The sequence below is a fragment of the Lissotriton helveticus genome, chromosome 10, assembly GCF_964261635.1.
Source record: "Lissotriton helveticus chromosome 10, aLisHel1.1, whole genome shotgun sequence".
NCBI lineage: Eukaryota > Metazoa > Chordata > Amphibia > Caudata > Salamandridae > Lissotriton > Lissotriton helveticus.
The window spans coordinates 931,817,750-931,843,436 of NC_136071.1; the positions used below are offsets into that span (position 1 = coordinate 931,817,750).

Here is a 25,687-nt window from a genome sequence, read left to right on the forward strand (position 1 = left end):
GAGTGTAGGGACCTATTTACGTGAATGGTGGTGTAAAATAGGCAGACCCCTCCTGCCTACTCATCAGGACCTCTGTTGATCTCTACAAAAATGCCTATGGTCCTAAAACTTAACAGCAAAAATCGGCTGTCCATCCACGGAGCTGCTGAAGGGTATGGAATAAAGTCAGATTAGGCATGCGGTCACTAACCAGTCAACTAATCACCCTAAGACGCAGGCTCATGAGGTCCTATCACCACGCTTCAAATAGACCATATTAGGTCATTTTTCATGATAATTTTTCATGATAATGCCTCACCAAGGGCCAACTCAAGCCCAGAGGCTAAACCTAGCAGCCGATTTTTGCTGTTAAGTTTTAGGACCATAGGCATTTAACATTTAGTTTAGAATTGAGTATTTTTGTAGGGATCAACTGAGGTCCTGATGAGTAGGCAGGAGGGGTCTGCCTATGAAACATGTCATGTCGACAAAGTAGACCACACTTGTAATTCTACTTACTAACCCCCTTTTTAATGTTCCCAGCTTGCGAAGCTATTAAAATTAATTTTTTTGACCAGCCAGGGAATTTTTACCTTTTTTTACACCACCATTCACGTAAATAGGTCCCTACACTCGCTAACATATACCACTATCCTCATCACATCACATAGCCTATTGTCAAAAAATATAAGTGCCCCCGCGTCACTCGTAGGTTGAAGCACGCCCCGCCCCGTAGAGGGACGGGAAGACCCCAATGATGGGAGAATGACACTATGGGATTCATAGTGTGTGAGGGGTATTTTTAAAAACACACAGTGCCCTCATTCTGCCACCCGCAGAGAGGCCTAATCTTCACATTGCAGTGTTTCCACAAGTTTAGAGAATATACAATATCATATAAAATTAGTCACCACTCACATTGATAGAATCCCATTGTTTACAAGTCTAGTTCAGGAGGGTGATTCTATCATCTCCTCTACACTTCCCCAATTGATTTTTTGGAGTTTTCTAAGCATCCACAATGGACTGAGTAGGCTTCGTGGGCCTCCAGGATTTCCTGGACCACAGGCTAAGAACCATTCAGTTCACGGCTGCTAAAGAGAGGTCACATAGAGATGGTTGGAGAGCGGGGTTGATAGAGAACTGACTGAGGTAGACAGAAGATTAGGGATGTAGTGGTTTGGCAATGAAGAAAAGAATGAGATCCGACAAGACAGGGCACTGCAATTAAATTAGAAAATAATCTTGATTACTTTACTAGAGGGCCCGTGGATGGTGGTGGCTCTGGGCAATTGGCTGCTTGGTAAGCGACCAAAATATCTTTATCAGAATATCGTCTTATACAAATATCTTGGCCTAATATCTTCTACAACAATACTGCCCCTTTTGAATTATTAATAGAAAATTTCAATTCAATGGGACAATATTTTTGTAAATGATATTTAGGGCACGATACTTATGTCAGACACTATTTCTGTATATATTATTATTACATACAACGGCCCCCTTTGCTTCTGCTTTAAAATGATTGTGAGAGTAGCAGGTATAGAAAGTGAAGAGGTCTATACAATGCTCCCTCACCCCTTTTAGTATTGACTCCTTATCTATCAGTCAACACAAAGACGGCTGTTGAATGAGTAAGGAAGGCACAAGTGATTAAGTTTGCAATGTCAATTAAGTTGAATAGTGAGTAATATCACTTTCTGCTACAACTACATTTTGGTAAATTACTGCCTGTTGTCATTTTGTGTCAAAAACACCACCTAACCCAACAGGGCACCTACTCGCAAAAATAACTTTTTATTGACTTTAGCACTTATATGAATGATATTGTGGCCCAGTCTAACTGAAACAAACACCAAGCAGACCTTATTTATATTGCACATTAAAAAAATGTACCAGCCTAGTAAGCAACAGCAAAAGAGGGAAATGATCGTAAAAAGACTGACTCTACCATTCACATTAGAGTTGTTTGAAATATGTTACTCAAAAAGGCTTAAACAGATTGCAAAAAAACATAAAATGCAATGTAGACTGTCAGTGAAATTAGACAAAACCTAACCCTTCAGATAAACAAGCCAATGGTGCAATGCTTAATTCCTAAAAAATAAATTATACTGGATAAAGAACAAACAGACACTTCAAAAAACGTTCTTTCCTCTTTTAAAACAGTTATACGGTCAAAATACAATTTATATCTACTGCATGTAACCTTGGGATGATCCAATAGATTAGAGCACCTGATCTCCTTGTACTGGTTATATAAGCCAGGGAAGACAATACAGAGAGTTCAAGCTAAACAGTATAAAATGAGCTTTCGTGTTAGTTTGGTTGAGTAACTCTTTCAAATTTTGATCCATAAAAACAGAGGAGCCTCATGTATGTTATCCTCGTGATATCCAAGGCCCGACACATTATGACAGATGAAACCTGAAGTTCCATGAGGTAAATCCCCAAACACAGGCAGCATAGCAGGCGACACTGACAGATTTGGCCAAATAAATTTTTTCATTCAGTCTAACGGCTTATTACCAATCTTAGTTGCAAAACTAGTGACTGCCCCATTGCTCTAAAGAACTGCAGTCTCTGTGTACTTAACAAATTACACCAGTTTAATGGATCATCTGAAGTTATCTCGAACTATGAACAGCATAGAACCTTTTTAATGCTTAGTTTCCAAAAGAAAATACTCATATATTCTGAACCTTGGGTTAAAATATGAAATAAAAAAAAGTTACTAGAAACGTCTAAACCATCTATAAAACTCACAAATCACTTAATCAATTTCTTCAGATAGCATCATTGGCTTACATAAGCACTGTGTGATAGAGTTAGAAACATGTAGAACATCATGAGTCACAACTCCTAACTAATCAACAAGCCTTCTGGTGTGCAATATATAAAGCTATGGTGCTAAAAGACATCTCTGTCGTACCCCCTCATGAAGATCACAATATTCATATAACTCAACACTGGGCCCATATCTGATCCTTGCTGTTAGATTACTCTGTAACCTTTTCAGAACGTCTATGATAGCTGCCCCCACCACCATCAGCTTGAAAACTTACCACAATTTGTCTCTGTTGATCTTGTCAAAGGCATAGGAAAGGTCCATAAATGACAAATGAGGTGAGCTCCCCAGAGTCCCAGTATACTCATAAACCAGCAAGTGAAGAATCAAATATTGCTCAATGGCTCGTACCAGTTTGGCTTTTATTTTTTGTACAATGTCCAAACAAACTGCCTTGGCACATTTCAAATCTGAGAGTGAGTTAATGTACCTGACATGTTGAAGCGTACATATATATATATATATATATATATATATATATATATATATATATATATATATATATATGTATTCACAAACAAGGACACAATGCACTCCAGATCCAGTCTCAAGCTTTTTATTTTCAATGAATCAGAGGGGATTTGGATGCCTCAAAACATCAAGAAAGACAAGATGAGGGGGGACGGAAAAAGAAATTATCCATTGCACAGTTTGAAAAAGTAATGGAGGAAAATCTAATTGCGAATCTATCTAAACACGAATTAACGAAAGAGGAAACAACATTATTAAACAAGGGACTCTCCTTTTGTCCGGAACATCATTTCATTTATACTCAAACCAAAATCAATTTGTACAAGTATGTGAGAAAATTGAAACTAGCGAAAAGTACATGCAACAAAAAAAAAACTTGGAGAAAGGGAAATACAAATACCAGAAAGTATGGAAAATGGAACCACTGAACTGACAATTGACCAAAAAACAGACTTACAATGCATGCTTGAACTGATGTCCATGACCTATCATCAAAAACTAGTAAACACCCCCAAACAGGATACGGGCCTCAAGAAAAAGTCACAATTTTGTCCAGCAATGTTACTTGGAAATATATTTGACCTTTTTGCGGAAGCAATAACTGAGGAATTAGGGAAAATTGAAAAAATCACACATCCAAATCTAAAGGAAAATCTCACATGCAGAGAAAGAGAAGCTGTAAAATCCTTAATGAAAAATAAAACGCTGATAATCAAACCCGCGGACAAGGGCGGAAATATTGTCCTGCAGGACATAGAGGCATATACAAGTGAAGCGTACAGGCAACAAAATGATACACCTCTAAATATGCAAAGCTTAAACGGAATCCCATCAATGACATGACAACAAAATTGAACATCAAAATAAAGCCCTGGCACAAAATGAATTTACTAGACCAGGATGAATTACAATTTTTGACAAATGAATTACCAACCATCTACTGTATACTTCCAGCCGAAAATACACAAACATTAACAAATCTACCTGGCAGGCTTATTGAGCCATCATGCAATACACTTTATGAAAAAATATGGATATATGTAGACCATTTTCTAGCCCCAATTGCACAAAATTTGAGTTCCTACATTCGCGACAATGGCGATTTTTTAAGAATCTTAACAGGAACAGCATGGAACGCGGAAAACATCATAGCCACCATAGATGTGGTCTCACTATATACATCGAATGAGCATCAAGTGGGTTTGAAGACATGCACATATTTTCTACAACAGCGTAACATATCAGAACTGGAACACATGAAAATGTTACTGTCTATGATTGAGTTATGTTTGACCAGTAATGTATTCCTCTTCAACCATGACCTGTACCGTTAAGACTGGGACTGCCATGGGCATATCCTTTTTGCCAAAAAACATGAATATCGTGATGGGATGGTGGGAAAAGTAGATAGCCTGGAACAAACAAAATCAGGATTATATGGATAAAACAATTTTATGGGTCAGATTTATTGATGACTTATTCATAATTTGGAACGGCACGGCAGGAGCATTTATGGAATACTTTAATACATTAAATAAGAATGATGTAGGACTAAGCCTCACATGCACCACAAGTACAAAAGGCATTGCATTCCTGGATACATGGATATACACAGAAGGTGACCAAATTCATTCCACTCTTTACTGAAAAGAAACTTCTACAAACAGTATAATACATGGCACGAGCTTTCACCCTAAGTCTCTTTTGGAGAGTATCTCCTATGGTGAGTTTACAAGAATGAAATGCAATAGCTCAAAAGAAAGTGATGCGGAGGAGAAAATAAAAGAAATATCTTGAAGACTGAAGTCGAGAGGTTATAGGGAGACTACACTGTGCAAAGGCAGACGGAAGATACAACAGAAGACACAAACTGAAACTCTAATCACCAAAAAAGAAAAACTGACAAAAGAGACTAAGCAGCAAGAACTGCCAAAATGTATTATAACATACAGTAAAGAAAATGGTCTGATCATAAAGAACATCCCAAAAATTGGCATCTAATAGCTAATGACCCGGACATTGGATCCTTACTTGGATCACGTCCTTTAGTCACGTACAAGAAGACAGAACCAATAAAAGATTTAATTGTGCAAAGCCACTTCCAAGAAGAAGGGCCAACAAACTGGTTACCACACAACAAAAGGGATTTGTATAGTGTAAAGCATGCAAAGCTTGCAAAATTGGAGAAAACTGCAAAATAATATATGACTTCCAAGGGAATAAAATTGAAATTCAACAAACAATAACATGCTCTACAAAGTTCGTAGTATACATCATTCAATGAAAATGTGGCATGTAATACATAGGAAGTACAATCTGTATGCTCAAAAACAGAATACTCGAGCATATTTGAGCTGTAAAAAACAAAGACTCTTCCTATGCAACAGTAAAACATATGATGATGTGCCAAAACAGTGACTGGAAAGCGATGTGTTTCTTTGGAATACACGCCATACAAAGCAATGAAAGAGGAGGCGATATTTATAAATCTGGACTGATCGCCCCTGAATCTCAATAATTGACTGCACTGAAGAACGTACAAATGAGAACTGTTATAATAGAAAGTCTAATCCCTATGACATAGGAATCTAATGCAGCAGTAACAATTGATGTGACAATATCCCCAAAAACAATTGTGTTAAAAAAAATATATATATATAAATTAGAAGCACTATGGTCAACAAATGGAAATAGATGAAAGACTCATTGAATTGGTAAAAACCATAGAATAAATTGATAGAGCGATTTTTAATGTATAATGAACTGCAAAGAAAAACAGTATTGTGACATATAATTAATGTCACCTGAAATTCTAAGACAAAACCTTGTAAATATTGTATGCAGACACACACAATGTAATAAGTGAATTAAGTTTCCCACAATGCCATATTATAGTCAACCTGTGTTTGGGATAAATAGTGAAAGAGAAACATTTTTCACTAACCATGACAAAGGCCTCGCAAGGCCTGAAACGCGTTGGTGTGCGCCAGTACTGCTGAAAATAAAAAGCTTGAGACTGGATCTGGAGTGCATCGTATCCTTTTTTGTGAAAATTAATTAATGGCTTGGATTCGGCCCCATCGCGATTGCACCCGTCTTTGAGCTTGCTGCTAAATTGTGTTGGAATACATATATATATATATATATATACTCACTGAAAAAAGCATAGGTTTTACAGGTGTTATAGTTAGCTGGACATTTCACTCGTACAAAACCATTGAAATTCCTATGTTATAGTTAGTTGTACTCACTATAACTTGCGCGCCCAAAATCCACTGCCAGTGCTGATGATGTCACATATACATCATTCATGACATGGTCAGTGACATCACTGATGACATCACTGATGACATCTCAAATGACATCACTGATTACATCCCTCATGACATCATCTACGTGACAATCTGATAGATCTCATCATATACTAGTATAACCTATCAACACTCATTATAAAATATGGAGTACCATATTTGAAACCATTGACACACCAATACAACTTTCTAAACACCCACTAAGTGATTACTACATCTACACACACATCTAAAAACCTACCTATAGATTTACTCATACATGCTAACAAACATCAATAGAACACTATTAAATATACTTATACACCTACATCGACATTACACCCAAGCAAAAATCCTATTCACTTATGCAGTCATCGTATTCACTTATCATACTTACATTTACTAAACAACACACTTATACAAACACCACTTTACGTATTCATATAGATAGTAACTCATACTTAGTGTGTTATAAAATCACTATTACAAGTGTGAAGTTTTCAATATAGTCACTCACACAATCACTAAGTCTTATGTATACTTATTTATATACAACTGTCACATACACTGCCTTTTATATTTCTACGTTGTTGGACATGTATCATTGAGAAATATATTTACTCATCATCACACCCATAAAGAGATTCACTCACACCCAAACAACTGTTTCCACATACAGTCTTAACCTCATATACCTACTAAATCAACTATTTACACATCTTTGAACAGTCTCACACACATTCACTATCCCATACAAATACTCACGTAACTAATTATTAACTAATATGGACTTTCACATAGCTAGTAACCAACTTATGTAGTGGTTTACACAACAAGAGATAGAGTGATACAAATATTCACACAGTTTAATCACTATCACATATATTTAGTGGGACACTTTAAATTAGTCACTTAGGCAGTCAATTATAGTGCTACTAAATCCTCCATCCAGACACTTATACATCCACTCAGTTTTCAATGCAGATTGCTATATATATAATACTTATTTAAATATCGAAGCAAACCACATTCACTGACAAACAGCAAGATATGTTACCTAAACTGCATGTTCAGAAATGCTCCATTGCTCAAGTAATGATTAATGAAATTCCAGATTTGTACCATCACTATTTCTCAGTATGAATTCAGCCAAAATTATTATTTTTTTAATGCTTTTTTGGGGCCTGGGGGTCTGAACTTTTGCAGGAATCCCAAGGGAGCCAGCATGGCCCTACACTTCCTCGGGACTCCCGGGGCGTGGGCAACCTGTACAGAGGTATTTACTGACTGGTCAGTCTCTCACCAAACCCTACTCAATCAACCAATCAGGGATTTGTGAAGCACACTACTCACCCGTGCTGGGGGAGGATGGCATGCAGCTCTGAATCAGCCAAAGAGGCAGGTCTTGAGGCTCTTATTGAAGGTGTGCTGCGTGGGGGAATATATGATGTTCAGCGAGAGTTCGTTCCAGGTCTTTGCCACAATGTAAGAGTAGGCTCTTACACCCACTCTGGCTCTGTGGATGCTCAGGGTTGCGGCAAGGGCGAGGTCAGCAGAGGTTTCTCTTGGGTACGTGAAAGGGGACTCTTTTGTTGAGGTATTGGGGTCTGGTGTTGTGCAGGGATTTGTAGGCGTGAGTGAGTTAGCATGAAGGTTACTCGCTTTTCGACGGGAAGCCAGTGGGGGTCTCATAGGTGCTGCTTACTGTGGCCATGTCGTGGGATGCCGAGGACGAGTCTAGCAGCAGGGTGCTGGAAGGCCTGGATGGTTTTGGAGAAGGGATTTGTGGATTCCGGCCCAGAGGGTGTGTCTGTTGTCCAGTCTGCCAGTTATGAGTGTGTGGGTGACGTTCTTTCTGGATTCGGGGGGATCCCCTTGAAGATCTTGCGGAGGATGTGGAGGGAGTTGAAGCACGTGAAGGAGACGGCGTTGATCGATCTGGTCATGGTGAGGGAGGAGTTGAGTATAATGCCAAGGTTCTGGGCACAGTCCATTGGTTGCAGAGGGTTGCCCAGGGTGGTGGGCCACCAGGAGTTGTCCCATGCTGAGGGGGTAGGTCCGGAAATGAAGACTTCTGTCTTCTCCAAGTTGAGCTTCAGCCAGCTGCTGCTCATCCGGGAAGCAACGTCTTTCATTCCCTCGTGAAAGCTGAGTCTGGTGGTGTTGGGTTCGTTCGTGAGGGAGAGGATGGGCTGGGTGTCGTCAGTGCAGGATACTATGCTAAGTCCATGCTGTCTGACGATGGCAGCGAGGGTGGCCATGAAGATGTTGAAGACTGTGGGGCGGAGCAATGATCCTTGGGGGACCAAGCCCTACTGTGCATAGCCTTCACTATGTGCAAAGGTGTATGTTTACATTCCAATTCTAGGCAGGGAGGGCCATAGGTGCCCTCCAGTCTGCCAACCAGAACCGGTGAGGGATGGGGGCCCTGCTAGGGGACCCCAAAGTAGCTTTCCGACAGGGTTTTCATGTCAGAAAGGCCAATATGAAAAGCCTGTCGGAAACCAACACCATAATCCCCACGGCGGAAACACCGTACATAGGGAATTATGTGTGGCATCAGACTGGCAGGTTTGAACTCGGACCGCCTACATTGTAATTAGGCAGTCGGACTTTAAACCTACGATGTCGGTCTGTGAGCCCAGAATGTTAGAAGAACCAAAAGCAAACCTGAAATAAGTGTTTAAAGGGTGATACTTCCCATAAATGTTACAAGGCGTCAAATTTAACCAAAGCAATATCTTTCTTGTGTGTGAGACATCACTCTTGCAGGACTCTTGTGAGGCACTGTCGGAACTCTGATGGGATTGGGAAAGTTAAACACTGGTCAATTATTTCAAAATAAGGCCGAAAAATATCTTCATTTAGTTGTTCACATAGCAAAACTGTAGGGTCAAATTCAAGGAAAGAAATCCTCTTTTCCTTTTAAATAGAATTTGTGTGCTCTTTTGAGACATCCGTAGGACCCAGAACAGGAAGTAAAGCCCACTCAAAGTTCCCTTTTCTTGTCTGTGAGACTCCCATGAGAAGTCCCATGGTATCTGTGGAACTCCCACCAGAGCAGGAAACTATTATGCTCCCTCTACGCTTTGTGTGCAGACTGTGCATAGTGCTCACTCCCTCTAGGTACACAAGCCCTGTAAGATGGGAAGCCCCTACCATGCACATTCTACTCATTGTGGCGACTGAGTGCAGAACCTGCTCCCTCCAGATTCCTAAGTCAATTAGGTGGGCGGGCCCCTGATACTCACAGTATATATACCAGTAGGTAGTCTTAGTTAGGATGTCGTTTCCATAGGAGGAGCTGTCTTTCATTTTCCAATAGCTTTGGCGTCGTTTGACGAATCCTCACAGATTTTCAAAACTAGCTCGCTACTCAATCCAGCAGTTGTCCTAAAAAGTTTGGGGTGATTTGTCAAGAGGGGGCCGAGAAAAAGGAGGGTCCTAAAACACGTTTTACCCATGTTAATTTCCATAGGAACTTTGGAAATAGCTATACCGAGACCTGCTGAACGGAATTACACCAATTTTGGCAGGAAGGTCGATGTTGGTTCAGGGAAGTGCCTTTTTGTGATTTGGTGTAAATCTATTCAATAGTTGTGGAGGATCCCTGACCCCGCCTGATCTCATGCTGAGATCTGATTGGCTGCCAACACTGATCGGCATGGCAAATGTTGAAACAATGCAGGGGCCAGCCCAGCTCCCCCCCCCCACAGTCCCAGGGATCGCCACCTCCCAGGGGCTAAAAATGAAATGAATGTGGAGGGCTTTTGGGGCACCCCCACAGCCCTGGGGACCACCACCAGGCTAAATATGACTCTTGCGCCATAGATGGCCGTGGGGACCATCAACCACCAGGGCTGGTTCCAGGGTGCACATTCCCAGGCATAGCTGTTTGCTATGGCTTTGCTTGAGCTTTACCACTCACACCAAGCCATAGCAATCTGTGCTCAGCTTTCAGCCACCGAGAACATTAAGAATTTTAATACTCTTGCTTGCTGAAACCTCTCTTGTGGTTGCCTGCCACACGGTGCAGAGATTAACAGAAACTCCCATTTCTCCAAGGGAGCTTGTACTATGGCCAGTTTCCGACTGCAGCACAAGCTCCCACAGAGGAATGGGAGCTTGCGACAGAACCATGTGCGGTTGCATCGTAATTGTGGTGTTGGGACCACAGAGTTGCGGTCGGTCGGTCCATGAACGCGGCGATGTCGCTCAGAGGCAACTCCGACCGACATTGTAAGGAGCCCCATAGTTGTTTTAAAAAAACTCCTGTCGACATTTGAATGTCTATAAATTATAGGAACATTACGTGTGCTATTACTGGGCATGCTACATATACAAACAATACTTTTTACAAAATTCAGAGGTGCCACACTTCATTCTTTTAAAGTTCATGTATTTTTTAATGATGAGTGCCACAATGGTACCCATCCAGCTCATTCTATTCTTACAAATAATGAGTATTTTTTAGAGAGGTACCAGTGACATATAAGGACCTGAGAAATCATTGAACCATGTCACTGTAGCAGCTTATGTGTTTACTTCTCATTCTTTTAGGTGCTCCCGAACAACACTGGCATGAGCCAGTATCTATCTAGTATTAAGGATTTCAAAGCAAGTAATGCTTTCATACTGCATCAGATTCAATGAGCCCCCATCCATTAGTCAATATTGGCAACAACTGGAGCTCTCTCCAGGAGGTGGCACCATCACAGTAGTATCTATCATTTTGTAGTATTTTGTGTCACTGCCAAATTGCCAAACTCTTTGTACTGGCCTTTACTGTGGTAATATATCAACTTGTTTGAGACAGGCCATCTCCAGTAACATGTGCATCACAATCGGCGAGAACAAGTCTGACAAGCAAAACACTAACTGGAAAACAACATGATGAAGAACTGGAATCCACATGGACGGTACAAGACCATGAAAGCCAAAACACTTACTGCAGCCCAAACAAAGTAGTTGTAATGATTTCCACTTACTGCTTATTACACTGAATCCACGTGTCCTTGCTTTTACCACAGTTGCCCTTTTCAGTCCCTTCAATGTTCAACTTCTCATAGCATAATTTGTCTGCAGCTGTCACTTCTGGAAAACAGTTAGAAAACAAGACAACTTATAAAAACTCTAGGTTGGAAAACAAAGTCTATATTTCACCATACCCTTGTTTCAGATACAAAGTGTGTCTTAAACATGTGAACTGTTGCCAAGCAGGTACGTTAGACATTTAAAACATTTAAGATAAAATAAGTTAATGCAAGGCACATGATGGGCTGCTGCCCTGGTTTTGCCTTGACAGCCTGACTTTCAGGTGGTGTGTCCTGGTTCAAAGTATCATCCTGTCCAGTATTTGTAAAGCGCGAACAATTGCCCGAGGGCATCAACGTGTCGGAGGCCGTCGGGAAAATTAAGCAAGCAACATGGTGCTGGGCTGATCTGCCGCTGGGGATCGAACCATAAGCTCTCAGGTTCCGGAGTCAGCTGCCCTGGCCACTGCGCCACACCTCGTCTCAGCTGCTTCACAGGACCTGTGATGTTAATAGTTGTGGAAAACCCTTTTTATGGAAAAGATGGTGGTTTGACTTTCATGAAGATAGGCATCCTTGATAACTACACAGCCTGCAGGCTTATTGCAGCAGTGCCTCAAAGGTCTACTGCAAGACAGTTGTTCACTTGACATGAGCTAGAATCTGGCAGACTACAGCAAGTAGGAACTTTATGGAGAGTTGGCAAGAATGGTAGAAAGGGCTGCACTATGCGAACGAAACACAGAGGCACTCTCTCCTTGGAGCTGGAGACAGACCCATCCATCCGCTAGCAGGCCACCAGAAAACCTCAATGAATTCCTCTGATGTGGCAGTTGCAAAGTGGACACTGAAGCGTTCTCCTTTTAAATATATGCAGATCACTTCATCGCCACAATGCCATTGGTAGTGGAAGGGACATAACACACCCTTTAACTCCAAATAACTTGACAAGGTTGAACACTTTCACATCCTTAATCCCTCAACAGTCTTCTATTTGTTGCTGGAGGAAGAGGAAGTCGTGGAAGCTATTGTGAGAGTATTTTCTATCGCTGCCACTGTCTTTATGCACCCTGAGACCAGGGGTGGCAAAGGGAGGGCCATCAGGCGCAGCACCTGCCTGTCCTTTATTGATTCCCATAGCTTGCAGCAGAAGCCTGGTCCTAGTACTTACTTTGTCCCCATACGAACTTGCACTGTCTGTCTCGGGTTTTACATCGACCGCCAAAGCAGAGACCCTGGATGACAAAACAACAACAAAAGGAACAATTTAGTCAAGGGTTACTCTTATTTGTATCATATTCTTGTCTACTTCACATGCTTATTTCCTTTGCTTATTTGACTACTTATTACATTCAAATTCGCACATAAACCTATGATTATTATGTCAGAGTGAATCTCTTCTCAAAAGACTCTACTTGCTAGAAGGAACAGCCTCTCTTTAATGTGCCTCACGATGAAGGTTGCCTGATAATGTTCTATAACTTAAGGAAACATCTTTAAAATATTTCCCTTTTTAATTATAAAGAGGGACACAGTAAATTGGGATCAGGGATGAAAGGTGTGTTTTCTTCTTATTTCTGAATGGAGTTTATAGGGATTGCAATGGCATTTACAACCACACAATTAAACATGAAATCAAAAATTAGAGCTGAATCAAGAATCCTCTGTGTAATTGAAATTATTATTTTCTTACTAGGAGGGCAGCTGTCACTTCTTCATTATAGCAAGATACATAAAATATTGCTGAACATATCTTCTTCACTCTCCTGGGATTTTGGGTAGATTGCATCTACAAACTGCTAATGCTGCGAGTATAAGTAACATGCGGTGAAAGTGCTGGGCATGTTTCTGTAACACCTTTAATTATTACTTCCCAAAGTATTTTTCCCCACACCTTCTTTAAAATACATTCCGAATTGCATTAAAAAAAATAGTATGATGCTCCCATGTGCCACTTTTTCCATTAGCCTTTTCCGTGTTCCATGATCAGTTACACCTACCAAGCCTGATTCAAAAAACGTTTTGCGCAGACCAGGCTGCCACTATGGTGTGCAAAAAGTGGAACTTATGGTCACACTGTGTAAATGCTCATTTACAGAATCAGGAGTTGCATTTTTGCATTCTCCACATACAATCAAAAGGCCAAAATCAGATAGTAAATCAGATTTGTTGCAGTAGTAAAGTACGTTGGATATTCAGCCACAGCAATATAGCAGCACCCACAAAGGTTTTAGGTACTGGGCCTTTACAAACAATTTGCATAATCATTGCCACCCTGGAAACACTCTCAATTTTTCTTCACTAAAAGGTTGAAATGCGTGTGCTTCTAGGGAGAGAAAAGTTATGGAACACTCCCATATTTCATGAGGGTGTAAGGAAAAAAGTCTTCTCCGCCAGGAAAACTATTTTCCAGGTTCGTAATAATTAAAAAGAGCTACATGTGCTAATGCTCATTCAAGATTTACTTCTGTGTATTGTTCACCCAGCTGGGAATCCTCAAAGGAAAGCATAGCAACTTTGGTGAATGCATGGAAATGCATGATTTGTGTACATCTGCATGCACGTGCCAGGGCATGCTCTTGTGAACTCTCTAATGTTATGTTATGTTATGTTATACAGTTTATTAAGCGCACGGCTTCCCCAGCAAAGGGGCGTCCCGGCACTAGTCCCAAGTAAAGAAACATAGCTGGGGTAGAAAAAAACGGAGAGACACTATTTCTCCGGAAATAGATACGTTTTGATGGCTTTTCGGAATCGCAGCGCATCCTTTATCTCTCGAATCTGGGCAGGGAGTGAGTTCCAAAGCTTAGCCGCCAGGAATCGGAAGGAACAACCTCCTGCTCTACTATGCTTAAATTGGGGGACTACCACCAGATTTTGTCCTGCCGACCGCAGAGACCGCGTAGGCATGTACAGATTAAGCAGTGGTCTCAGCAATTTAGGACTGGATAGTCTAATAATTTTAAAAGTGATACACAAAGTTTTAAACTGTATCCGCTGAGCTACTCGAAGCCAATGAAGTTTCCAGATAGTGGCCGATGTAGGACTAAAACGTGGCAAGCCTATTAATGCTCTAGCAGCAGAGTTTTGGATACGTTGAAGGCGGGTAATTTCCGCTTTATTGGCACCAATAAATAGAGAGCTGGCATAGTCCAGTCTGGAAAGTATCGTCGACTGAACAATTAATTGTCTGGTGGCGGGGTCGAAGAATTTCAAAACTGGCTTAAGGCTGCGTAAAATGCCAAAACATGTGGCAGCAACCTTTTTCGTTTGGGCACAGAAACTGAGCTCTGAATCTACCCAGACTCCCAGATTCTTCACTTCATTCTTCGGTATCGGGGCTGTCCCCAAAGAGGATGGCCACCAATGGTCGCCCCACAGGCCCACGTTTCTACCAACCAACAACACTTCCGTCTTAGCGGCATTTCATTGGAGACAGTTAGTTGTCATCCAATTAGCAGCGGCTGCCAGACCTGCTTTGAACCTGTTATGGTCCATGGTGAGACCTTCCGTTAGGGCAACCACTAGCTGCGTATCGTCAGCATAGGAAACAATGTTGAGACCCCATGTTTTAGCGACTGCAGCCAGTGGTTGAACATAAAGATTGAACAGGGTGGGGCTTAAGGCTGAGCCCTGGGGAACACCCTGCTCAATAGGACGCGCCCTAGAACGGAAGGGGGGAGTGGAAACACGGAATGTTCTATCGGTAAGTAAAGAACGGAACCAGGCAAGAGCCCTATCCGTGATCCCAGCCTCTACAAGACGGTGGAGAAGGATCTGGTGAGAGACAGTGTCAAAGGCGGCACTAAGATCCAACAGGACCAGTGCCGCCATTTGACCATTATCCATAGTGGAGCGAAGGTGCTCAGTCACAGCTAGGAGCGCCGTCTCCGTGCTGTGACCGGCCCGAAACCCATGTTGGGTGTCATCCAGAATGTCACCTGCAGTCAGAACGCTGGTAAGAACTGAATTCACATGGGACTCCGCAATCTTCGCCGCCCAGGGTAGCAAAGATATGGGCCTGAAGTTTTCTGGTTTTAGTGGGTCTAATGTGGGTTTTTTAAGAATAGGTGACACCCAAGCCTGCTTCCACCTGGCTGGGACAGTAGCCGTAGAAAATGAGTTGTGACAAGGTTCAGTAGGGGAGGCAGGCAGTGGAGGGAAAACTCTATAAATTGGGCAGGTTTTAAAGGGTCTGCTGGGGAGCCAGATTTAATCTGTCTAGCAAGCTTATCGAACTCTTCTTCGGGAATAGTTGACATCTTAGAAATTAAACCCGGTAGAGGACCAGGAACAGGGTTATCATGTGGCACCGGGACAAAGGCTTGATAAATGCCCCGAATTTTGTCCACAAAAAAGGTAGCCAGTTCTTCACATAGAACCGCCGAGGTCGGGGTAGCACTAACCGATTTTTTCATATTGAGCTCATTAAGAATTTTAAAAATAACTTTGGCAGGGTTAGTGCTGGCGTTTATTTCAGAGGCATAGAATTCTGCTCGCACCCTACAGATAGCTTTATGGTAAGCCTTGAGCTCCTTCATATAACTAATCTTTTTCTCTAAGGAATAATCCTTTCTCCAATCCCGCTCATGTCTTTTGCAGTGAGTCTTTAGGCCAGCCAAGGTATCATTATACCAGGGATTGGTGTCTTGTGTGCGTCCTTTGACCCATCTTGCCGGAATGAGAGTATCCAGCGCCCGGGTAAGCCAGGTACAGAAGGAGTCATAACCTGTCTCCATATCCGAGAAGGAGTCCAAAGGGTCAAGATCCAGCAGAGCTTGAAACTCCTCTAGCCGGAGTTTGCGCCAAGGTTTATTGCACATAGCCCTTTGACTTTTGCCTGCTGTAGTGATAGCGACGCATACGGACATCTCCACTAAAAAATGGTCTGTCCACGCTATCGGCATAGGAGTGGCAGTTCTAGAAAGTTCTATATTAGTAAAAATGGGATCCAGCACATGGCCTCCTATATGGGTGGGGCTTTTAACAAGTTGGAGAAGCTGGAAGGCCGCCAAGTCAGAAATTAGAGTACGCACACTCAGATCCTGGTCAGAATCAAAATGAAGATTAAGATCACCCAATATACTAAAATTGGCTGACCCCACCGCATAAGCTTCCACCACTTCCAAAAGAGATGTATTAAAACTTTGCATGGGTCCAGGAGGCCTATATATTAAAAGTCCAGCGAAGGTGAAGTGAGTATTAACAGTGATACTGAAGTGTGCACATTCACCCCCTTTCAATTCGATTTTCTCAAATGTGCAGGTATAACTAGATCTAGTGATTACGGCAATGCCGCCCCCTCTAGTAGTTCTGTTCACCAGCATAATTGAATATTTAGGGGGTAGCGCTAGATTAGGAATGGTTGTAAGATCATCCCTCATCCAAGTTTCGGTCAGAAAAAGAATATCCGGGGCGTCGTCAACTAAAAGGTCAAACACCTCAGCATAATGCTTCGGTAGTGACCTAACATTCAACTGTAGTATTTTTAACCATTGCTGGGCAGAAGAATTACCACAAGCGCCTATCATAGTAGGGGCAGAAAGAGTAAATTGAGCGCAAGGACAGGTTACCGGGCCACTCAACGGATCGAGCGGACCCAGGCATCCTGTAGCCTTAGCAGGGCGCAGCCTTAGCAGCTCCTCTTTAGAGTAGACTACATTACCTGGTGGATTTGAGCCAGCGTCTCTGTTGGGAGGCGCAGGACCGGCACGCCCGCTGCGCCCGCCCGCTGCGCGGACGATGTCCAATGCACATTTATAGGGCGTGAGGAGGGCGGGAGGAAGTAAAACAACTAGTCCGCAGTTCTCAGTGACCCCCCCAAGATGGCGGCTTAACCCTGTCAAATCCGGCGTCAGCAACTGATCGGCTGCGCTAGGATCAGAGGTCGAGCTGAAGTGGGGCTAAGGCGAATGGACCGCACCAGTGAAAGGTACAGGTTACCAATGCGCTATCACACTCAGCAAAGTTAAAACCACAACATTTGTAAATTTTGAAAACAAGCTATAATATTGCAAAGTTTTTAAAACAGACGATATTAGTCCCTCAGTCTCCCGGCATCCGCCTCAGGAATAGCTAAACTAAGGAATGTTGTAAAGGCATGTAAAGGCATGCAAATTACATGAGGAAACATGCAATTCATATGTCTGTGACTTTTTGAAACATCTTTGAGAATTGGTCCCCGTATTTTGGCACTGTGGGCATAATGTCAGTGTTGGTAAGTGTGGTAACGATTAAACTGTATGAAATTATTCTTACCAGTCCATTATCACAGGAGTAGCCGTCCATTTTATGAATATTTGAAGGACACTGAAAAGATAATAGAAATAATATTTAGGCAACGCTAAACTTTTAAAACATGAGTTAAATAAGACACAAAAAGCGGTTTGCAGTAATGTATTAAATGTAGATTTGCAAAACTGATCCCCAAGGAACTATTTTATGTCTCCTGATGATGTACTAACATTGTATTCTCTTAATGGCATTGCATTGTCTGACATTTTAAGGACTACCCCAGGTCAGTACCAATCCTTGACTCTTCATGCATTGGTACTCATCTGGGGTAGTCCTCGTAATGTCAGTGGAATAAATAGTGTTGATCTATAGTGCTTTCTGAAAGTCTGTGATGCTTAAACTGCATTAAACGTAACGGGTGAAATCTGCAGTAAATTACAATTTTGTCTCACTAGGGCCAATGAGGTTCACCAAGGTATCAATCTATAGGTAAAAATGCATCTCAAGTGTAGCTCAACAGTCCCTGACAACATTCTGTTGGAAATTGGGTTACTGGTTGACAGGGTCAGGAGCACTGGTCAAGCAGCAAACATAACTACTTTCAAACTGGCTCCACAACTCAATTAGGTCTCGCCCTGTGACGCATCGTGACGCGATGTCGCAGCGAGCCCTATAGCCGTCCGCTTTCTTACAACGAGGCAAGAGGAGACAAGAGATGGGCACGCGCAGCCTGCCGTAATCGGATCAGGTCGCGCGCGCGCGTTCACCATCTCCTGTCTTTTTTAGCCTCCAACACACACAGCCACACCTCCCCCTGCTTTCGCACACGCGCACACACACACACACACACACACACACATGAGCGCACCTACACGCACGCACACACACGAGCGCACACATACAGAGACACACACCACACCTCCCCCCGCTGCCGCCCACGCCCCCACACACACGAGCGCACACACGCACACATACAGAGACACCCCCCTGCCACCGCCCCTGCCCCCACACACACACGAGCGCACACACCCACACATACAGAGACACCCCCCCGCCCGACACACACACGAACGCACACACGCACACATACAGAGACACCCCCCCGCGTCCACACACACACGAGCGCACACATGCACACATACAGAGACATCCCCCTCCATACAACTAACCACACTCACCGCATCGGCACCACTCCGGACTCTGCAGCCTCCCGCATCCCCACTGCTCCTCTCTGGGCCAGCCACTCCGTGGGCGCGGGCTTCAGAAGACGGAAGTCCAGACCCACAACAGGTTTCGGTTTCGCTCACGTCTTGTTTTAATCAATGCTTTAGAAACATTGGAAAAACTAACAGCTTGTTTTTAACCGGATGCGGTGTCTTCATGGTCATGGCGTTTATTTTTGCCTATTGGGAAGGCATAGCTCAGATCCCTACCCCTCTCGCCAAGCATCGTAAGCTGCACCGGCCCAGCGTGCTCCCCATAGAGGCCACATAATGAGCTTGTTGCTGTTCAGAGACATGACCTGAGCCATGGCTGCCCCTGCCCGTGGGCCTTTGCTGGTTGCACCCCCTTCACCGATGCCCTCTGCACTGAGGGATGACCTGGGCTCAGTCATTTGCTGCAGACCCTCAGTGTCCGCTTCCTATCCTGGATGCACAAGCTAGAGCAGCATAACTGGACCCCCAAGGATCAGGCTGGAACGGACACTCCACGAGCCAGCAACACCCACCGGGCCAGACTGCTTCCGCACCTTTAGTGCACTCTGCCCAGCACTATCTGGAACCATATCCAGGTGCAGGGCACCATGCAGGGACCAGGGGTAACATGGACACATCCCGATGAAGTGAAGGTCCAGATGGACACCATCACTCCTGGAATCTGGAACTCTGCAGTGTGCTGGGCAAGGTGAAGAGACAGCGGTACGAGTACCGGTGGAGGAGAGTCTGGGGTACCTTCCAAACACCCGCTCATGACCGTTGCAATGCCTCTGAGCACCGGCTCATTAATGTGCTCCGGTGGCCCCCGCGCAAGGGCTCGTGTGGTACTGGACGCAAAGACCACAGTTATGGATCTGCAATTCTTATATGAGTTGGACACTGTGTCCTCTGCTCAAATTTACTTTTCTTCGTAGTCTCGATAGCAAATCCGCAGGAGTTGGACACTCATTTCATGTACACTGTACTCGATCAGCGACTTCCACCACTCCCTGATCAGATATGCACCCCCTTCCTCATCACTTATGAACACTGCTCCCCATCGCACTATAATGAGCCTTTGCATCTCTTACTAACTAATTAGTGAAAAGCACTTAAGTCATCATAAGTGGCGTCTAGCAGGTAATTTCTCGCTGGCCAATACAAGATCGGACACCCACCTACAGGGGGACCCCTCAAAGGAGGTAAGCGCCTAAGTGGGTGAGGTCAGTAACTGGGACCGAGGAGACTGATCGCTCCCCAGGCAAACCGACAGTCTTAGCACTCCCTCATTATAAATAGACCAGTCTGACAGCCTTTAAGTAACAAGTCTTTGATTACCCTTCATAAGAAAGCACTTTCCCTGATCTGCGGCAGGAGCGGGAGCACTTCATTTAGACATCAGACTCAATCCCAGAGTCGAGACCACTCTGTTGAGTTGATGAGTTAATTGTCAGCGAGAGGCCAAGTAATGAATGAGCACTTAGTCTGTGCTGTGCTCCTTCTTGAGGGTACTTGATGCGTGCTAGCTGCAGTGAAGGACTTACCTTTTAGAGTTCTTTGTGGTATCGAGTATCATTAACTTAGGTCAGAGTCACAGCAGCTTTTTATAGCGCTTAGTAACTGTGATAGCGTTGTATATAATAAAAAAATGCATTAATACTACTCCTGTCAATATTACTCTTCCATGAACCCAAGCCACTGCTGCAGAGTAAAGAATCTCGCACAGGACCAAAAAGCTCCTTTTTTCTTGGGTATGGTAGTGGTAAGCTACTGTAGACGTGGCGTTAAAGTATGCATAAACAAATCAGTGCAGAGGTCTAAAGTTTTTCACCAGAGCCCGCCCCGGGCGCTGCCAAGTCCCAATGCAGCAAGTCCCGATTTCACCGCATGTCCTTCTCCCACCACCCTAGGCTTCTTTTTCCTGCCAAGTGCCAATGCAGCAAGTCTTGATTTCACCGCATGTCTTTCCACCACCCTAGGCTTCTTTTTCCTTTTCTCTCATTCTTGATAAGTTTCTGCTTTCTTTCCCCCCTGCTCTCTGCCCGACCCCTCTCGGGCACCAGTGGCACTTTGGGGCCCCGGCGCATATTTTCCACCTCTTCATTGTTTGACCCTCAGCAAAAGAGAGAAAAAGCATTTGCAATGCAATAGGTCTCGCATTTATGCGAGTTTGAGCTATTGACATCGCAAATGACATCGCCTTTTTTTCGTTTTTAAATCATAAATAAAAGGCATTGTCATTTGCAATGTCAATAGCTCAAACTCGCGTAAATGCAAGACCTATTGCATTGCAAATGCTTGTTTACTGTGCTGCTAATAGCCCATTTTGCGGGCTACTAGCGACACAGAAACAGATATACAAATTGGAGCTAATCAACCCTCATTGGAAAGAAACAGATTGAGCAACGCTCAGGGGAAGAGAAAGCTCTCAGGAACCAAACATATTAGGAGCCAAAGCCAGGCACTGCCCACCGGGTGAGGGAGCTGACCTTTAAGAGAAATCAAATCTAACGCCTGGAAATGGGGACCAGATGGTCACACATAATTCTGTGTCAACAACTGTGAAGGGAGCAGAGACCAATGAGTAAACGATTAACAAAAATGGAGGAAGACCAGGAGATGCATCCAAATGAAATGGTACAACCCGTCTTACTGGTGCTGTCAGCTCTAGTGGTCATAATGTCAGAACCTAAACCTAACTTACAGTCTCATTAATTCCTCCAGAATCCAAACAGAACACACAACAGTCAAATGCCTTTAACAGGCTGCGGGTACAGCCGGAAACATGCACTACACTTTTTCTTTATGAATATAAGTCCAAAAGTCATGCTGATACTTTAAACAGGGGGAATATCTTATGGTTATTAATAGCCATATGCAGACTGGAGGATCTGAAATCATCTGACCTGACATCCATAGAATTTGTGGAACACAATAACCATCTAGGCAATGAGGCAACACAAGCAATCTGGACAACACAAGGCATATCCAGGAAGGTTCTGGATGAACAGGAACAATGGAGAATCTGGGGAATAAAGCTGCTCCCTTATTATAACCCGGGTACCCCAAACCTCTGCTAGCTAGGTATAATGATCACATAGGATATCGCCATGAGCGTGCCACGGTGTGCCCATATTCTGTACTAAAAGGGGCACAGAGAGCATCTCCTATGCATAAGAAGAAAACAGCTTGCCAGGGGGGCATTCCTAATGAGACAAGTACAACCAAGACTAGCAAGTACAATAAATGTCCGGAGCATCAATCCCTGACATAGCAGCAATCTTTCACCAACTGCTAAAAACACCTTACTCTAATGCTCTTGGAACATCAATGGTTTGGGAAACAAAACATCAGACCCTCAGTTGTTGCTCTATCTGCAATCCTTTGACAATGTGCTTTTGGAGGCGGCCTGGCTGGATCAGCCGTTCCATTTACAAGGGTTTAAGCCGCACCATCAGTCTTCAAGTCGCCAAAATAGCTAAATATACTCACTTCAAAGGGGGACTTGCAATATATACCTCAATAGCAAGTATAATGCTGTCAAAGACCTGGATTCAAAATTATTCTTGACAAATGCAATGAAGGCTGTTAGGTAAGGTAAGGTAAGGTTTATTGTACAGTTAATAAAAACTCACAATATAAAAACGTACAAATGTATAAAAAAAAGCAACCATTGTTACAGTTGAAATATGAAGGCTGTTAGAGTGACAGTCAAAAATGTTATTAAAGATCTGCAGTCGTTGATAACAAATGTATATCTGCACTCATGAGACAATGCCAAGGGTGTCAACTTGCTGGCAGGGGAGGTAACAAGGATGTTATCAGAGGAACACACCCCAAACTTCATAATAACTGCCAACTTTAATTTGCATATGTTAAGAACAACAGCTTTTTGTTCACTAAATGGCCAGTTAACAGAAGATCGCCCCACTGCATCCACTTATCACACTGCAATATTAGCACAATAGACTATACCTCTGCAACGCTCTCCCTGTTCTATAAAATTGCCGATTACCACCTGGGAGTAAAGGACAACAGTGATCATCTCCCACAAGAAATTACACTAACTGCGCAAGTTATAATGCCAACTCAGCAAGCAGATGCGCCTAGTTCCATACATAAGGTAAACAACAAAAGAATCAAATGCAAAAATTGACACCCAGAAAATCTGCTTGCTTCTGCGAAGATCCTCCTGCAATAACAACAAATACAGGGAACGTATGCCATAGTCGGCTGGGAAAGTTTTATAAAAGCATAAGGGGAAGCCCATTCAACCAAAGAAGAGTCAAAACAAAGGATAACAGAAGGACTTTGTCATAGGAGGTACACCAAATCACAGAATGTGCAAAACAGGCTGCTCAAGAAAGTAATAAATAAAACATTTGCAGGAGCTTTTTCTACATGGCCCGAATCTCAACCTGCAACTTAGGGCAACATGGAAAAAGCTAAATTGGAAACTATAAAGAGAGGCGGAAGAGACGCTTTGTGATAAGCTTTTTTATGATGTATAGAGCAACAACAGCGCAAGATTTTGGTATACGATCAACATGCTCCAAAAACCCACAATCCATGGAGTTAGTTCACATTTGAAGAAAGTGGCTTTGATGACTTTCTTTTGGGATTACTTTAACAGCAGCTTAAAAGCAGAATTCAATGCAGGACTAGCAGAAGAAGAGATAACTCATGAATTACGCAGCAATCTGGTAACATCTACAATTGCAATCTCGGCTCAGCAAATGACTAAGAGGATAGCCAAAGGGAGAAGAGAGGGAGCACCAGGCCCAAATGGCATACCCCCAGTCTCATTCAAACTAGACCATGGTTATTGGGCAGAAACTCTGAAGCCAGTCTTTAAAGAAATCCTATGAATAGAGGTAATACCGGCCTCGTGGAGGGGCTCGCTCATCTCCCCAATCTCTATACAATGTGAAAAGAACAAGGCTAAAAACTAGATTGGTAGCTCGTATAGATACTGATGCCAAATACTATGCCGGTCTCATCCTGGAGGAATAAACATCTTGGGCCACTGTAAATACAGCATTCCCCTCACTCAGACATGTTTCTTCAAGCACATGGGCACCACTACAAACATTCTAACTCTCGCTCTACTGATTGAGGCCATGAAAGCAGCCAAACTGCCACTGTATTTCTATTTGATCGATTACAGATCGGCTTTTGATCGTATTAACAGTGGCCAACTGTGGGGACAATTGACTAACTGGAAGATTCCATCTCTCCTCCTGAATCAACTAATACTACTGCATACAGACATCTGGGTACAAGTAAAGCAGGGGACCGGAAGCCATCTGTCTAGAAGGATTTCAACTACCAAAGGGCTGAAACAGGGCCGTGTCCTTGCCCTAACCCTGTTTTATCTCTTCCAGTTAGATTTAACATCCAGGCTGCATTCATGTATTTTAGGAAGATAAGGAATGTGCCTTCCATGCGTCAAAGCACTGGAACTCTCCCCTCCGCCACCCCCCCCCCTTTCCTCCAATCACCTACAGTTCGCAAAAGCCTTCAAGACTTGTTTTTATTTATTTAGCTAGACTATCTGCTTCCAGCTTGTCTTAACGGCACATGGACAGCCTAGGTTCCAATTGCAAACCTACCTTTTCTTTTCAGATGAGGCTGATGAGCTAATCAGTTGTGTAACTGTATGCCCATTCATTGGTAGCTTCAGAACTTCTGGTCGTGGAAATAGTTATGAGGGAGGAGACCTTTTATGACACTGAAAAGCTCTGAACACAGGCATGGAAGCCATTGAGAGAGAGCAATACTCCATTCCTGCATTCACATTCTCGGTATGAAGATATTTTTTCATGCAACATATAACAACATGATGAAAGGAATGCTTGAATTAAACTCACTGGCGACCACCCAGGGCTGTCTCCAGTCCATCTTTTTCACCCACTACCGCATACAGGAGGGAAACCTGCCATATGAATATCAGCGTTGGCCCTTTCTGGGGCTGCATGGGAAAATAATGATGGACTGGATTGTGCCCCAGAGTTATGACAAGTAGCTGAAATTAATTCAAGCAATCCACCCATCACATTGTTTCCTTCAATGCAACACCCTAGGCGTGATGTTTCATGCCGAGGTGTGGGTCCCATGCTAAGTGTGTTATAGAAAAAAGCTATACCTCACTAAAAAATAAAAGGTCAGTGTGCAATGAATTACATTTGTAGGGAGGATATAGTGGTCCTTAGGACCACTGTTGGGCCATCATGAAGTCGTCAGCTACCAGTCAGAAGATGGAAGCTGTGTTTTGGAGGAAGCTTCCACTTTGCATATCTTTGCATATCTGTTACCACTCCTTTTTGTCTCTCTGCAACTTATCATTGGTTTATAACCACAACTATTACATAAAACCTTTCATGCATTACATTACATACCCTCCCATTACTTTCGTCTTTACCATTGTGAGTTGGTAGGGTTCACAACGTGTACTTTGCAAAGACATTGCAAATTAGATTTTTGCGGCTGCAAAGCCTGTGTTTTCGAGGATCGCCGGCTTTGACCAGGTACAATTTTGCACAATATATAAATGTAAATTGATACTTGTATAGCGCACTACTCACCCGCAAGAGTCTCAAGGCGCTTGTACGAATACCGCTGTGGAACCCATCC

At 43.1% G+C, this 25,687-nt stretch overlaps 1 protein-coding gene across 2 annotated transcripts in view; it reads right to left on the reverse strand.

Annotated features, from left to right (window-relative positions):
• Positions 1 to 25,687, reverse strand: part of ADAM22 (ADAM metallopeptidase domain 22) — a 1,243,161-nt gene that overhangs the window by 248,539 nt on the left and 968,935 nt on the right. For both annotated transcript variants that reach the window (XM_078663588.1, XM_078663589.1), the window contains 3 exons: positions 17,883 to 17,933; positions 12,796 to 12,859; positions 11,580 to 11,685 (listed from right to left, as the gene is read on the reverse strand). In XM_078663588.1, coding sequence (XP_078519714.1) covers positions 11,580 to 11,685; positions 12,796 to 12,859; positions 17,883 to 17,933 — 221 coding nt within the window. The remainder of the gene's footprint in view (positions 1 to 11,579; positions 11,686 to 12,795; positions 12,860 to 17,882; positions 17,934 to 25,687) is intronic.